Below are 18,117 nucleotides of genomic sequence, written 5' to 3' on the forward strand. Positions count from 1 at the left end.
GGTCAGGTGGTATATCGTGATATATATCGTTATCGTGATATAAAATAATTCATATCGTGATAAATATTTTTTCCATATCGCCCAGCACTAGTTAGGACCTCCAATTAATATATTTCACTTAAATAGTTTCTGTAATTTTATTTAAAATGTTTTTATTGATTGACTCTTTAATCCTTTTAATTTTTCAGAGCGTTCCAACACCGTTTACTGATTTATTTAAACCAAATCTCTAATCCTTAGGAATAAGCAAAAAAAAAAAAAAATCAAGTCTTCTTAACCAGTCAATGTTGTGTTCTTTGGAATAATATTGATCAACACGACATGGTAAGGTTGGATTTTTGCTTTGCACTCTTTTTCCGCAGCAGAAATTAAAACATTTCTGGCAAACAGCCTATATGTAATGTTTCTCCTTTTTTTTTTAACACAAGTTTTTAACATAATAGCATCAGTGGTGGGCATGGATAAATGAAGATCATGAATTTTAAATAATTAATTAATTGCAGCAAAGCAGTTTGAAATGAGTGAAATGCAGTCTGCACAAGAACTTGGAGGGAGCATGTGTTTATATGACAGTATCATCAGCATAAAGACGTACTTTTGCTGGAATATTAGAAAATAAAATAGGTCCCAATGGTCTAAAGGTATTTGCATTAGAATTTTAGTGAGAGTCAAAACTGCATCTAATTCACATTTATCAGGTTAAGTATCCACTTAAATGTACATTATATTCATGAACAGTGCATCTCGTCTTTTTCACTTCAAGTTCGACCTTGAACTTGAACCCAGGCAGACGTTCATTTTCTCTTCATGCTTTAAGTTCTTAGACAGAATCAGAATTTGTTATAGGAACTCGCAGGGAGGTCTGTAATGTGACTGTAAATACAGATGACAGCCAGCACTGAGTCACAACACTTACACAGCTAATGAAAGCCAGAACTAGACTGAAGTGAAATATCACTCCAGGTAACATGACATTCATGCAAGTCATTCTGTCACGGCTTTGTTTTTCTGGCCATCTACGTGAAAGCTGACCTTTCATTTAATGAACAAACCACCGGGGTCAGTCTGTCCTCTTTAAAATGTCCCTCCTCTCCTAGTTTCCACTCTACCCCTTTAAAATACTTCAATTTAATATCAGTCTGACATCCGCTGCCTGAAATCACTTAAGAAAGCCATCGAATGACCTTCTCTAAATTGCCAGATTTCAACATCAATTTATTTCATGAACTGACAGAGTCGGATTTAATTTACTCTGAGACATGAAGGAGGTGAGCAGGTCGGAGTACGTCCCGCTCCCACAGAGGAGAGATCCCGACATACGGCCGCCTCGTCAAGGCCAGCTCAAGGTTACCTTCAAGCAGCAGGTGACTGTTTCCACTCATGCTTAAATCCACTGCTCGGTGTTTCCATTTAAAAAAGATTTTTACTGAAAACAGAAATGTACAGAGGAAAAGGTCACTCTCTGCACATTTCATTCAGTATAGAGACTGAAGGCTGGCGCTTGCCTTTGTACATAATAACGACACGTGCAAACACCCGCAAACGACGGAGGTGATCAGTCTGTGTTATCACAGGGAGGCAGATGTGCAGCTGATCAAAAAAATAAAGGGATGCAGTTTGTTTCTCTGAGAAGCTGAAAACCTGAAGGTGCTTTATTTGTTGCAGCAGCGATTCAGCAAATGAAGCCATAAAAAAACAGAGCGACCCTTCCTGCAAATCACCCCCGATGCTTGATTGGCTTTAAATAACTAAACTGTCAACAGAGAGGCATCTAATTCTCTTTTTCCTGCTCCAGCACACCTTTAAGATCACAAATAACTGTATAACTGCATCTGAAACCAAATATAAATTTCCCTCGAGAAGACTTCATGACAAACTGTGCACATGTTCCAGTTTTAGGATGATTGGCTTCTCCTTTTGTAAAAATAAACACATCGATATGTGTGGACAGAGGACAGCCGTCCCCAGAGCTTCCTATAAGATTCTGCTGTTCCAACGACCTCCCACCTGGTAGAAAACCGATACAGCAGACATGCCGGCGGCTGTTTCGATGCCTGTCAATCACTGTGAGTGACTGATTGGCATTCCCTGCTGGTTTGTGCGTTGGCATTCTCTAAATGCAGCACTGACCCGTTTGATTAATCGTTCCTGCTCAAGCGGTCAATAGAAGCAGACGATGTGCCGCAGGACTGAGGAGCACGTGATGTTCGGCTCGTGCACTTTAAGTCTGTTCCTTCGATTCAGGCTCAGATACGGTGTGATCGTTCATGGGTAACGCACAGCAACATTGCTGGAGGTTCTGAGCTCATTTCCATACAGAAATCAAGAAATTAAAGGGAAATATATTTTTGTTATTGGGGTTAAATGATGGAGTGATGCTGATAGAAGAATAAAAATACAAGTATTTTTTGAGGGTTATATGTGAGAATATTGTTTATCAGTTTGTTGGCATTTTCTTTTCTGCTATTTAATATTAAGAACATACCCCGGGCATAAATCTCTTTGCTTGAATCCAAAATTTACAGCTCACTTCATGCAGTTTGTCCTAAAATGTGCTGCAAGAAATTATGAATGAGCTTTCAGCAGTAGCTCAGCATCTCTATGAGATTACTGTGATGACAGAAAGCGAACCTTAAATGATTTTGATAAACCTGTAACTCAAGAGACAGAATAACAGATTGAAATGTCAGCCTTACTGTGGACATTTACAGTATGTTGTACTTTTACTACATAAGCTATTTAAACTGCTACCTTTAAACTGCAGTTTCTCAAACGTCCAGCAGGGGCTCCAGCAGTGACTCAGTTCCATACATCTCTAATTCCTTCATAACAACTATGCACACACCATACATATACAAACAATAACTTACTAGTTTAGATTATTTTTAAGGTTTGATTGACAGCTGTAGCCAATGAATAGGCTCTTTGACTCTGCTCTACTATAAGTGAAGCATGACTTTATTACTAATGATAATGTTAATTAATAGGTATTTGTTCATGCGCTGCACCTGCACAGTTTATTGAAGCAATGAGATAACGAGCGTTGGCTGATAATGTAGCACTGCGCCTTCTCATCCACAGTAGCAGTTTAATTAATGTGAATAATCTGAAGCTGCTCTGGATGAAGTATAGACTAATAGTATCATTTATTATTTTAAATATATCTTTTTTTGCATGAATTTGCTCTTCATGTAGGAAACTTGGACAGCAAATGTTCCTGTGCACTTTAAACAGACTGTTTATACTTTTATTTAAAATGTGTTTATTGATTGAGTCTTTAATCCTTTTTTTAAAAAAATAATTTTTTCTATCATAAATTTCGTGCCGACTGTCCACATTAATATCCGAGCTACGCTTTGTTGGTACTGACTGTCATTTCTAGAACCTTCTTAATATAAACAACGAATTGTTCATTAGATGAGGAATGACTGAATCTTAGACTGGAAAAACCTTCACGGGTTTACAGTTGTAGCTGCTGTTGCCACTGATAAAGTAAAATAGTTTCTTCCAAAACATTTTAGTCCCGATTTTCTTAAAAACGTCAACTGATTAGATTTAAAAAAGGAGACTTTTTCAGGGGAAAAGGACATTATCTCAGATTTGAGCCTAATGCAAGATGAAACAGGTCGTGAGATGAACGTTTCCTGCAGGTCCAATCTAAATTCCTAGCTCTCCTCTGCTGCCTGTTTGATGAATACTACGAGTGTGGACAGAGCCAGTGAGTGAGCGAGATATGTGCAGGCATTAAATGTGTATTCATCAGGTCTGGCCCCAGCCATTGACGGGCTAATCAATGTTTAGTAATGAGGCTGAATGTGGAATGAGGTGTGTGTGTGTGTGTGTGTGTGTGGGGGGGGGGTCTGGGTCAGGATGGAGGAAAGAGATATCAATTAAGCAGGGAACTGCAGAGTCCAGGCGTGAGGAGCTGAGACGGCAATATCCCAACTCTGCTTCATTAACTAAACAGTGTGCACTGAATGCAAAACTCCTGCAGCCCCCTCCTACAAAAGCACCATGTCCCTCACGGTAAATGGCCGCCTTATTCACTGGAAAGGAGTCACTGCAGCAGGTAGAAAAACACTTGTGATACTCGACATAATGAAATCCCGGCGACGTGCAGAGAAATGAGATCCACGTGTGATGCAATAAAACGAAACGTGCAGGAACCTGCAGGCTGGGAACGCGCACAGGACCCAAACACGTTAGCAAATAATATTGAGAGATAATATTATAATATGCATTCAGCGTAAATTGGAAGAAACAGCTGGTAACTATAAATAGGCTCCTTTTCAGTTTCCAACATGCTGCACAGAATCAGAAAGCCGGCTCGTTTAACTGTGACACTGGAAAGTAGAGTGCAGTTTGAAGCACTTCTTATGTTTTCCAGCAGTTAAGGCGCTTCATACTTCTGCTCTGCACAACTGTCTGCAGAAACTACTGTATCATCTACGTATGTAGCATGACTACAAACTGGTCAGTCATCATGTTAAAATCATCTCAAAGCATGACCTGCTTTATGGATCTTTTTGACCCCTATGGCGATCAAACTTTGGAGAATGAATATCTTGTTGCATTGAATAAGACTTGAAACCAGCCGCTGAGACCATTTTTACTGAGCTCACAGAGCAGTGGGCTCGTTTCTCATAGACTTCTATACAATTGGACTCATCTTGGCAACCTAAAAAAAAAAATCTGTGTTGGTCATCTGGTCAACAATACTTCCAAAGCAGTAATTCAAATAATAACGATTATATAATGGAGGGTGAAGACTGGTTTGAAGTTTTTCAGCCCCAGTAAAACTGTTCAATCTAAAAAAAAAAACATCTGAGCATCGTCACCTCCATGTCATCAGCTGACAGAGTGTCATCATCTGCATCACCAAAACAATGGCTGCCACTTCCTGTTCTGGTCAGGTACAGGATCATTTAGCAGGTTTGTGAAAGGGGGACAATGACAAACAGGGAGCCGGCCTGGAGATGACCTCGCAGAGCCCTGTCTCTGAATATTTTTATCCCATCAACAGAAACAGTGTGACTGCATTTGTCCTCTTTGGCTGTATTATGTACAAGGAGCTCGATTACTGGATGTCTGTTAATGAAAGAAGAAAACTCACAATAAGCGATTGTTTTATTGAACCAGTGAGACAAATGGGAATGTGGATTTCCAGGATACAAGGCTGCTCCGAGCCGTTTGAGGTATTCACAAACCTCACCATGTCCCCTCCACATACTGTATGCTATGAGCAACACCTGCTTTAAGATGACTGTCAGAGAGCACGTGACTCCGACAGGCTCCTTTTCCCCAAACATGATCGCTGACACCATAAACACACATCGCCCGCTAGTGGTCGCTGTTTCCTCTTTTACAGTCCTGTCTGGATTCACTGCAACTTAATTCAACTTCCTTTACATGCTCACGAGCAATGAGACACGCAACCCAAACACAACTTTCATAAGTTTGCACATGAACGCCCCCCTCCCCCCGTCCCACAGCAGGGCTGCAAAGCAATAAAAATGCAAATTCATATTTTCCATTTTCTGAAAAGCAATGACACAGACGTCGTTATTTTGCACTCATGAAGTCCATTTCATGCTTCTGCTTACCTGAAAAACACAACCGTTTGCCACAAATAGATCCCCAGCACGTTTAGTCGGCACATTTTTGCCAGTCTCATTTTGTTTAGAGGGGAGGGGGTGTGTGTGGAGGTGGTGGGGAGGGGAGGGGAGGGGGTCACGCTCTGGAGAGGATGAAGTCCCCTCCAAAAAAAAAAAAAAGGACCAAAAAAAGCCTTTAGTGGAAGAAGAGAAGGAGGAAGATGAGGGTGAGAGGGGAGGGGGGGTCGCGGTTCTGGTTTATGACCTCCAAGGTGAACCGAAAATGTTCCACCTTTTGTGTGTGTGTGTGTGTGTGTGCCTCTGTGTGTGGGGGTTTCAGATCCCGGAGTCGCCGGTGCCGAGCCGCGGGATGCTCATGACCTCAGTCTCCAGGAAATCATGCTGATGTCCGCTCTCACGCCTCCACGCAGGAGGTTTTTTGGGGGGGAACAATCCACTAAATCCGCCAGGAGACTGTGTTCAGGACCACGGACAGAGGCGGGCAGCGGGTACCGAGCTCGTCCGGGTTCTGGTTCGGGAGGGGAGGGAAAAGGGGGAAGAATAGGGGGGAGAGGAGGGGGTGGGTGGGGGTCTCGAGACGAGATCACGGGATCCTGTCAACTGAGCCACAGTTACATCCAATCACTCTAAAGTCCAGCGCGTGCGGTCCGCGGCGCCGACAGCGGGAACGAAACACATCCCCTCTGGTTCCTTCAGCTGTGGGTCTGCGGGAGGCTCGCGCTCTCAGGAGGGCTCGAGAAGAGTGCACGTGCGCTTTATATTCCCCAAATCCAGCGCGAGGACAGAGCCGCAGCTTTCCTCACGCACATCCTACACACTTCCCGGATCCGCACGGGGCTGCTGCTCGGAGAGGGGGGTCTGCAGGTGGAGCAGGTGTGCCTCCTCTTCTCCCTCTCCTCCTCCTGCTGCTCGGCGGCGGCTCCCCGGGGTGAGCAGTAGTAGTAGCGGTCTCTGCAGCAGCCCGGCTCGGCTGCTCCCATTGTCCGCTGCCGCTCAACTTGGAGACTCACCGGCGGCCGCCGCTGCGCTCCCGCCCCAGTACCAGCACCGGAACACCAGCTCCGCTAAACCGAGAGAAAGAACAAAAAGCAATCCCGTCGGAGTGTCGTTAACGTGCTCGCCGACTCGTGTGGACCCGTTCCATGGCGGAAGAGCGCGCGCACACACGTGCACGGAGGTGAAACACGGAGGCGGACACAGCCTCGTGCGCTCCGGTCTGCTTTCTTGCTGCAGTCATTTACCAAACTCCGAAAAAGCCCCTCACCGCGCACGGACACGCCCACAGCGCGCCCCATTGGGCTGCGCGGGGCTGAAGGACGCCGATGATTGGCTGGTGGAGGTGTCACTAGCTGGGTATGAGCTTCTGCCCCTCATACGCGGATCCCCTGAGGAAATATCAGCGAACTTACTAAAGACTGAGCGCGCAGACCTTTAATATTCGTACAAGTGATAAATCACGTGTCTGTGATCTGAGTTACGGGAAGGGAGAGGAGCCCTCACTAAAACACACCGAGCTGCTCCTGCTGAACTGAGGGAGGAGGCAAAAGCTCACACTGTCTGATTTCACAAATCAATGAAGCAAATCTGTGAGCAGAAGAGATCAAAGTTTTAATCTGATTCATTTTTATGTTCTTATCATGATCGAAGGGCCTTCACAGTGCATCCGTTTCACTGTTTAAAAGGATTAACTTTCCTCTCCCCAACCGGCAGCGGCAGATGGCCGCCCCTCCCCAAGCCTGGTTCTGCCAGAGTTTTGTTCCTGTTAAAAGAGAGTTTTTCCTTCCCACTGTCGCCAAAGTGCTTCTTCATAGGGGGGTCATATGATTGTTGGGTTTTTCTCTGTATGTATTATTGTAGGGTCTACCTTACAATATAAACCTTGAGGTGACTATTGTTGTGATTTGGTGCTGTATAAATAAAATTGAATTGAATGGAGTCACGTCTGAATATGACTTATTAACACTTTGGTACCAAATACATGTCTTTGTTTAATGTTTCTTTATTTGTCATAAAGTGCTGCAGCTTTGATGAACTCCTCTTCACTCTTTTAGATGAGATTGATTCTGTGACGTGGCTTTGATGCAACTCGAGATGAAATTGGAGAGATTTGAAGTGGAGGAAGTTTGGAGGTGCATGAGGAGGCATCTGTGAAGGGGCATCGTGGGATCATCTTTTTTATGGGCTGACTGTAATATGTGTTACTTTTTTCTTTTTCTAAGGTGGTTATTCACTTATGTCTGTTTTCATTCAGATACCAGGAGGACCAAACAAAGATTTTGAGGCTTTGTAGATGATCCCCTTTATATGAAGCCTTGAGTAAGATGCCACCAAATTAGAATTTAATACCTATAAATGAGCTGCAGGGACTCAGTCCCAGCCAGTTGTTGACCCTCAAAACATCTTCAGATGCTAATGGAAAGCTTCCAAACGTAGCTTTCTTCCTGCCTCAGAGAAGACCGCAGTCAGAATACACAACAAGTTTATTTTTAGAGGACTGCACGCAAGCCTGTCTGCACTGGCTGTATACACCAAATTCCTACACAAATGGGATGCAATGAATTCCACTTAGGGTTAGTAAATTACCAATTATTATTATTATTATTATTATTGTTGTTGTTGTTGTTGTTGTTGTTGTTGTTGTTGTTGTTGTTATTATTATTATTATTATTATTAGTAGTAGTAGTAGTAGGATTATTATTATTAGTATTATTATTATTCAACCACTTAAATACTGCTTGTAGCGAGTCTTCATTAGCAGCAGGTTGTTTACCACCTGTGATTTTTATCACATGGTGCATCTCATGGTATTGGCACTTTGTTTTACATAAGAATTATTATAAACTAGAAAAATTTGCATTTCCTGCGAAAATGCAGTGTGGATGCTGGAACGCTGAAGCTGTCTGCTAAAAATAGCTGAAAAAGCTGGAAAGTTGCAGAAATTGTAAAAACTTTGCAGAAGCAAAGGAACTTTGCTAAAATGCAGTAACTTAGCAGAACTGCAATATCTTAGAGGAAAAATAATACTTGGCAGAAGTACAATGGCAAAGCAAAACTTAGCAGAAACATTGTAACTTACCAGAAACACGATAACTTCTCAAAAATACAAGAATTTAGGAGAAATAGTATAAGATAACAGACAGAATATATTTAGCCAAACATTCTTAAACATTACAGAAATACTATGATTTAGAAAAACAGTACAACATAGCAGAAATGCTGTGATTTACCAGAGATACTGTAATATACTATGAATATTGTAATTTTAAATAAATACTATGTTTTAGCAAAAATACTCCAGTTTAGCACAAATATTATAACATAGCAGAAGTACTATTCTATAGCAGAAATGCTATATTTAGAAAGAAAAAATATAATATAGTAGAAATACTATGATTTAGCAGAAATGCTGTATTTAGCACAAATCTTATAAAATAGCAGAAATAGTATGATTTAGCAGAAATGCTGTATTTAGCACAAATCACATAAAATAGCAGAAAAAGTATGATTTAGCATAAATGCTGTATTTAGCACAAATCTCATAAAAAACTAAAAATAGTATGATTTAGCAGAAATTCTGTATTTAGCACAAATCTCATAAAATAGCAGAACCTGGCAGAAATATATAGAAATACAATGATTACCCAGAAATACTGCATTTAGTAGAAATACTATGTTTTAGCACAAATACTATAAAATGGCAGAAATACTATAATTAAGCAGAAATATTATATTAAGTAGAAATCCTATAAAATAGCAGAAATAGTATGATTTAGCAGAAATTCTGTATTTAGCACAAATACTGTAAATCAGCAGAAATGCTATGACTTAGCACAATAGTAGTAAGTTAAATACAAAAATTGGAAAAGCAAAATGGACAGCTGAACAAATGCTGAACATGCTAAGGGTCCCTCAAATGTAATTGTTAAATGAAAAAGAATCAGCAAAAAAAAAGTATAACAGTCACACAATCACAAATATGAACACATATGGAAACACACAAGCACAGAGAGACACACAGGATCAAATTCAGTCAACCAGTCTAAATATATTGAATTTGAATCATACAATAAGATGCTCCCATAAAAAGTCTCTCTCTCTCTCTCTCTCTCTGTGTCTCACACACACACACACACACACACACACACACACACACACACACACACACACACACACACACACAGGGAGAGAAAATCAAGTTTCTAGGTCAGTCAAGCAGCCTGGGAGCTGCTAAATTTGAATCCACCAATCAGAGAGGCTGTGCACTTTTTCCCGCCAAAACAGGTGGACCTCTTTTTACACACACGCAGCACAGAGACAGGATTTCTGCAGTCTATTTCTCATAGTCAGGACTCCCCTCAAACAAATGGCCATAATTTCCTAACCGTAGGGGCTAGAACAGTCATTCTTACACCGTTTTGTTCAGAAGAGATGGGGGAATCTTCAAATGTTGACAATTTATCATTAAAATATGAATTATTGAAGATATTTGACTTCTAATGCACCATAACTGAGTAGAGGCGAAGAGAAAACTGCCCTGACTTGCCCTCGAACAAAGCTTTGTAACTCTAAATCTATTTGGAGTATCGATATCATTCTTTCACCGTAAGAGACAGCAGGCTTTGGTGAACAGTCATGGAAATTTCCAGGTCTCTGTGGAAATCCAACAAAAAGTTATGACGAGAGAAAAAAGTGGTTCATTTCCAGATTTTGAAATCTGAAGAAATCTGAGCGAAGGACGAATTTCCTACCCTCAAACAAGTCTAACTCATTTCAGAATGGTAATAGGTGAGGAAAAAATTCTTGAATTGTGAGCGTCAGGGGTGTCTGAAGATATACTGGGACAAGCCTTAAGTCTTAACTTCGCCTCGTTCGGGAGATATGACGATTCGAAAATGCCTCTCATTACAGAAATCAAGCGGTGATTTTAAATGAACTCTCCGTTGACTTTCTATGGGGATTTTTGAGACTTTGTGTTGCTCTGAGGAGATTTGCCAAAATTCTATAAATCCCACAACAATGATAGTGACATTTTCTGAAAGCCAGCAAAAATACCTACGTTTTGATGTATAATTTGTGGGGGTTGAGTGAAAATTGAGCGAGTAGCAAGAAGTTGTTCGGACATGAAGAGAAGACTGCAAAACTTACAGTGGCTCACTGAAAGCCAAGTGCATAGCAACCATAACAACGCATGTATTTTGTGAAAAATCACAAAGATGAAACTCAAAACTAAAAGAGGGATAAGATGAAAATGTTAACAGATATGAAAAAGCTGAATCATATAAGAATAGCAGAAAAATTTATGAACATTTTAAAGTTTGAATGGTTGTTCTAGGTGAACGTTTGAGGAAGTAGTTAAGTTTAAAAAACAAGCAAGTTTTAGCAGAATTTTGGAAGTTTTCCATTCATTTCAATGGGACAAAAAAAAGCATAAAAAGCTTAATATTTTAAAAAGTATAATAGCAAAAAATACCAAAAGTCATAGCACCCATTAGCAGAAATAGCAGAATAGTTTAAAATTTGAATGGTGAAAATCGGCTGAAAATTGTGGAAGTAGTTAAGTGCCAAAAAACGTACAAAAAGTGGCAACTGGAATAATAATAAAGAAGAAAGAGAAACAGGAAAACAATAGTGTGGATGCATAAAGCATCCACACAATTAGAGGCTTTTTCAGAATGATCTTATAATTTACCAGCAGAGAGAGTGCAGGCCTGCCTGGGTGGTCATACAGTCAGTAAGATACTCTGAAGTGTTTTTAATCTTGTGCAGTGTAATACTGTAATGTTGTCACTCCAAAAACGTATTCTGTGATTTTAGAGTAACACACACACACACACACACACACACACACACACACACACACACACACACACACACACACACACACACACAGTCTCTCTCCTCAGGACCATTTTGTCCGAAGTGTCCGCTGGAACGTGACTGTGATTCTAATGTCTGCAGGCACTGAAAGAATCACAAGGCTTAGCGATACTGTGACTGAAGAGGAGGCACACACACACACACACACACACACACACACACACACACACACACACACACACACACACACACACACACACACACACAGACAAGAATATGATGTCTTCATTAGTGTAAAGGGAAAATTGCTCGGTCTGCAGGGCTCCTACCTCAGGCTCATTTCTGGCTAAATAAAGGTAACAGACAGATAGACAGATGTGTCGCACAGGTTGGAACACAGCACTTTGTACTAAATATGAGTATGAATGATGTATACAGCAAACAAAGCTCAGACTCACACTGAGTGTGCTGAGATGTGAAACATGAGTCTGACAGAATTATGCAGAGATTATAGCAAAGATCAGCTGGTCTTCATTTACTGCCAATTGTCTCATTATCATTGCAATGATTGTGGCAATATTTACTACTTGTTTTTGATGTTTCATTCTCGCCTTCAGTTGGTGTCACCTCATTTAGTCTGCACAGGGTCTTTTATTTTGAATTTTCTGTGTCTGACTTCCTGTTGATCTCATCTGTTCTGTGTCATGTGCCTTCTATAAAAACTGAACCTATAGCAGTAATAATACTGCTGCTTTAAGTTAAGCAGAGACGAGAGCTACTTGCGGGCACTCCTAAAATGTGCTGCGGCACATCAGGCGGAATCAAGTGTGGTCTTGACTGGAGGCTGAACATGAAGAAATAGAATTTCTTCATGTAGGTTTGTTTGTTTTTATCGTCCATACTGTAGATTTTCTGCTCTCACATTCACCAGTGTGTGAATGTGAGAGTGAATGAATAGTGGCACTGTAAAGCGCTTTGGGTGCCTTGAAAAGCGCTATATAAATCCAATCCATTATTATTATTATTAGAACATCTTTGGGCTTCACTTCAGTACAGTTTTCCTTTTATAATTCAGCAGTATGTGGAATGCAAAGGAAGCATGATGAATATTTAAACCATTACACAGCCATTATAGCTCTTTATGTAAATGTGGAGTAAAGTGCTGTGGTGGTTATTTATAGTCACAGCAGGCTGTAATTGGCTCCTGTTCTTATTTGGAGTGTGTGGACCAACCCAGCTGACCCGTCCCTGCAGAAGATGGCTCACAGCTGTGCTGCTGGAAGGTTGCAGGTTTAAATCCCTCACTGATGAACTCTTAATAAAGAGTTAATCAACTCTTCAAACATTTAACCTCAGGAGCCGAAGTCTCCCAGCACAGATCTCCGAGCAGTGTTTGCTCAGTCGCAGCCAACATTTACAACTATTTCTGACTGGCTCAAGGAAATTTGATTTCATTTGCATTTGTTTTAAACTGAATATAAAAAATATGATTGTTCTTCTGTGCACGGCTGCTCCTGCAGTAGATCATGTTTTCCCCTCCTCTGACTCCCTCTGTCATGCCAGTTGCCTGATGGTTGTGTTTCACTACATCTTAAGTATTTACATACTTAGTGTGTTGTCATTCGTGGGTGTCAAGTACTGCTATTTCACCTGCTGCCTGCCTTTCACAGATAAGGCCAAGGTGTCCTTTGGTTGTGGCAGTAGTGAGATGGTTCTCACTTTGTAACCAGCGACATAAAGAACCCTCTGGTGCCATGATTAAACACACAGTTGGCATAACTGTCCAGCATGCAGGGCTGATGATGTGCAGTAGACTGCAAAACCAACCACAAACAGGAGAGTAAAAAGTGAATCAAAAAAAGCAAAAAAAGGTCCTAAAATTGACAGAAGACTAAAAAAAACTTGTGATATATATTCCAACACTGAAGCCCATCTTGTGTGTATCTCTGCAACAGCACTTCTGACAAAACAGCAGAATTTGATCCCCTGAGATAAGAACTCACCACTAGAACTGAGACATCCTTTAGTGCAACAGAAAACCTCCCAATTTAAAGAGACTGGATATAATTTGGCCTGTCAAACTTCAGCACCTGGTTAGAAGGAGCCGGTGTTCAGTGTTGGCAGGTGAAGTTACTGCAGTAAAAAACAAGAAGTCTCCCGATTCAAAGGCCATAGTGGCAAAGGTTCACGGCTGAGTCGTGTTTTTGAAGTCCAGGAGTTGTTCTGATTCACTGAGAAATGTGAAGAGTCTGACAGCAGCAGCCGAAGAACAGCTGTACTCTACAAGGTACAATATGCTATACTTTGATATTTGCTGATATTTGATATTTGCTGTGTGTTCACTGTGCTCTTTTACCATCCACAAAGGCCTTCATTTAGCACATTAACTGTTTCTGCTGCAAGCTGAACAGGTGCGCTGAGTGAGGCTGATGTTCAGCAGCAGGACGGATCAGTAGCTCCAGTTTCCCTCTAAAAGTTTTTAACAAAAGATAATCCAAGTAGAGCCCTTAGGTCTGCAGATAAGTTGCTTCTGACTATCCCCAGAAAAACAGGGGTGACCGAGCTTTTGCGATCGCTGCACCCAAACTCTGGAACAGTCTGCCCCTTCACATTAGGTCATTGCCAACACTCGACATTTTTAAAACCCGATTGAAAACACATTTGTACTCTCTAGCTTTCAATTATGACTAGTCTTTTATAGTAATTACTATGTATGTTTACTATTTTATCTCTACTATGTGCAGCACTTTGGCTCAACCCGTGTTGTTTTTAAATGTGCTTATAAATACATTTTGATTTTGATTGTTTTTTTATTTGAAAGCATCGTAACATTTATCCTTTACTAAAGGTCATTATGCCATTCAGGCAGCCTTCGCAGGGAGACTTGTAGAAAGGTTGAAACTCGAGGATTCTTGATGTCAGAGCAGATATTCAATGACAACAGCCGGTGTCACAGGATGAGTGGAGGATACAGTGAAGATACACAAAATGACCTAATGGGAAACAGATTTCTCTACAGTTATAGTAAAAATGTTCCAAAAACTCGAGTTAGGATTTAACATCACAGTATTAGACCTCCATGAGAGCATGTGTCCAAACCTGCGCCTACATCTGTCAGATTCTAATGTACAAAAACGAACAACAAAAAAAAAACATGTTGTGCAGTGTTTCTCCCCATTATTTCATCATTTTCAACACCACCTTTCTATCTTTGTATCGCCATAAATTGTATTAGCTTCAGAACTAAACTTTGCCCAGAAAGTCTTATATTTCATTTTTCAATCATCTCTTAAGAAGTTGGACTGAAACCCAGTGCACAAACAGCAGCTCAGCAAACCATGCATCAGTGCAATGGGAAAAGGTAGAAAAGGAGTTCTTAAAAATATCACTTTGCAAATGTTTTATTGCATGCATCTCATTTTTTCAGAAGTCAGAAGCTGCACACTCCATCACCATGAATGAGGCTGCATGTGTTACCAGTGACCATTTTTATTGAAGTTAAATATTAGGTTAAGTATTAAAACTACTGATACCTGTGTCCTGTTGTGCAGCTTTAGGTTCCTTATGTCATTCATGCTTTTTTGCCTTCCTCTTGGCTGAATTTACTTGTGTCTGATTATCCCCATCACCGTGCGTTGCTGTGAGTCAGCATTAGTCTCAGTCTCAGAGTTTCAGAGTGGAAGACGCTCAGGTGTTGGAGAGAGGACTCTGTAACTCTTTCCTCCATAAAGATGACATTTTCTGATGTTAATGATGACTTCTGATATCTTAGCATATATCAGTAAAGTTTTGGTTTTAGTTTCTGGGCTTTTCCAAAGGTATCTGCACAGGTGTAGACCACCTTTGCTAACCTCTGATGCAAGCCCAGGCATTTTGTCCTACAAACAGGCCTAAAATATGACAGAAACCATTCAGTTCAGAAAAGTGCTTCAATAGTTTCTCCCAGTAGGCGTTCAGGTGTAAAAAATTAAATAACTTCTGGTATGGATTCAGAAGTTGTTCTTTTTGCCTGTCAGTGATTAAGAACTAGTCCGTTATCTGCCACACTGCTTCAGATTTATTTCAGTGGCCCTAAATATGAAACATGCCACAACCACCATAAAATAATGCGGCTTTGACAAAGCTATTTATGACCCAGCGGAGCCACAGGTCATTTTTAATTGGCATGATTTTAAAATGAGGCTCCGAGGCAAAGATGTTTCATTCTGTGTAGTGTCTGCTGCCTAGACTCCTCACGTCTAAGCTCCTCCCTCCAGAGGAGGTGAGGAGGAGACACAAGGAGAGGAGAGGACATGAGGATGAGCAGTTTGAGAAGTGTGAAGGGAAGCAGTGAGCTAACCTCATTGCATAGGCACTTTATTTTGACGGCACTTCTTCTACCATGTAACCCACAAAAGCTTGGTAGCTTCCCACAGTGTGACAGGTTTATCCACTCACCATCAGCTCACCATTGCAACATCATTCTTGTGTTTAGCTCTCCAGTTCTTCTTTATATTTAAAGTAGAGATTACACAGAAGCCATCCTGCTAGGTGAGAGGAGGCAGTTTGGGAAATGGGAATGTTTGAATCATCTCTTTGAATTCACCTTGTATGCAGTGTGCCATAAAGATCCTTTCAGAGACGGGGTCCAGCTGGATGGTTAGCATACAAACTAAGTCAACATTGATTTATTTTATCCATGACAATGATCTTTCTTTAACTTGGTTAATTGCTGCTCTTTTGTGCGACTGATCTTGTCCTCAGATCTTAGGGCATGTTTCCATTTACATTTTTATCCTTAAAATACATTACAAAATAAAAGACTGCAGTGAAAGTAATCACCTACATTGCATCATTTCCATATAAAATGAGAATATTTGATTTGTATTTATGAGATGCATATCTTGGGCCAGTCAACAAAGTCACATTGGACAAGGCAGAAACTTTAAGAGGGGACATACAGCATATTAGATCAAAAGCAGAATAAATAAGAAAAGGGGGAAAAAACAGTTGTTGACGCTGACTGTCAATCCTTTAGAGAACGCCGTTGGCCTCAAACTCAGGATAGTGCGTTCATCAAACATGGGCTGGTCACAACCTGCACACTGGATCTCATTAAACACTTTTCTAACTGCAGAATCAGAATACTTTAATTATCCCTAAGGAAATTATGTGGTTACAGTTGCTCCAAGACAGTAACAGACTAAACTAATTAAATAATACGATAAATATATTAAATATATAAATATCAAGAATATCACGGAGGTGAAATATATATGATTGGCATTTAACTCTAACCCTTGAAACTTTGTCATTTGTTATTTTACTCTAGAGCATGTGCAACAGGTGTGACTACTGCAGTGTGTACAGTGTATTAGATGGAGAGATGCAGAGAGAGTTCTAACCTGCTGAACCTTCATCATTTTCCAACCAAAATGATCTTAACCAGCAAAAGAAGGCTAAAACCATTCTTTTCGTTTGAAACACGTTGTCATGAATTCTTCCTTCTTTTGCTGTCTTGCCTCCAAAACTTAAATCCACAAGGATTTAAGTTTTACAACTTAAATCCAACTCCATGTCCCTGCTTGTTTTGAGAGCAGTTTCTCACAAGTATTAGCTTTGTGATATCAAGATGGTTTACACAGAATTTAATTTACAAAGAAATATTAAATTCATTTGATTTATTTTTAGTTTTGATGGAATATTCATTGTATTCATTGTGTTTACATTGTATGTAAAAGCAAAATGTGACAAACTATAATGGAAACCACTTTTTTTTAAATCAGTGATGATGTACATGAATCATGTGACTTCAACATCCACAGCGGGAGGACATGGGGAAAAAAAACTGCACGAGATGAAGTCATTATCCTCTAATGGTCCTCTGATCAGCTGTTAAAGGTGCTGCTGGGGGACATGAAGACAGGACGTGGTGGGGGTGTCCAGTGAGGTCTTGATTGGGACATTGACAAAACTGATTTTTTGTTTTCTCTGGTTTTGGGGTTGACAGTATATGGTTTTAGCCTCATCCACTACATCTCATGAGTGCTTGATCGGTCTGGGATGTGGGGAGGTTGGAGGTCTGGGTCTAAATGTTGGTGTGTTTTCTTGAGCTGCTCTTTACATCATGGGGGGGTTTACTGCCCCAATGCCTGGATCAAAAAACAGTGTATTATAATTACAATTTAATTATTTTTATTCACTTTTTCTGTCAGTGGTTTTAATGTTGTGGCTGATTGGTGTACATAATTTCAATCATGTTTTCTCATTTTATATAATTTTTCACAGTTTGGGGTTTGACTGGTTTGCTCCTAATGAAGTCATCTTGCTGTGCTTTTTTATTATAAAATGGTTTAATGGCACCCAGCTGGAAAATTATAGTGTCAACAACTGCTAACTTCAACAAGCCGGCTCCTAATATTTCCATAACAGTAGTTGATGGAAATGTGCATTCAATTTATTTTGCCAATTTTCTCAATTCATTACATTTGGATGGGAACTTCAATATGGATGAAATAAAACAACAAGGATAAACAACAACATTGCCAGAAGAAATTTTGTCCTCTATAAAGAAAACTACAGCAATAACCCTGCTAAATGCAAGAAGGACAGCGGCAAGAGAGATGTGAGCTCTCACAATCTCAAACTGTGAAGGAAGCAAGTTCAACTGAACTGTATACATAGAGCACCAAGTCACAAAAACAGT

General features: G+C 40.4%; 1 protein-coding gene across 4 annotated transcripts in view; it reads right to left on the reverse strand.

Annotated features, from left to right (window-relative positions):
- glra1 (glycine receptor, alpha 1) overlaps window positions 1-7,492 on the reverse strand; it is a 137,796-nt gene extending 130,304 nt beyond the window's left edge. For 2 of the 4 annotated variants that reach the window (XM_063492739.2, XM_063492720.2), the window contains exon 1: window positions 5,604-7,490. In XM_063492739.2, the coding sequence (XP_063348809.1) occupies window positions 5,604-5,674 (71 nt within the window). In that variant the 5' untranslated portion in view covers window positions 5,675-7,490. Of the gene's footprint in view, window positions 1-5,603 lie in introns of all 4 variants that reach the window. The other 2 variants (XM_063492712.2, XM_063492731.2) reach the window with 2 other exon arrangements.
- Window positions 7,493-18,117: the final 10,625 nt, after the last annotated feature.

The sequence above is a fragment of the Pelmatolapia mariae genome, linkage group LG2, assembly GCF_036321145.2.
Source record: "Pelmatolapia mariae isolate MD_Pm_ZW linkage group LG2, Pm_UMD_F_2, whole genome shotgun sequence".
In the NCBI taxonomy this organism is placed as follows: Eukaryota; Metazoa; Chordata; class Actinopteri; order Cichliformes; family Cichlidae; genus Pelmatolapia; species Pelmatolapia mariae.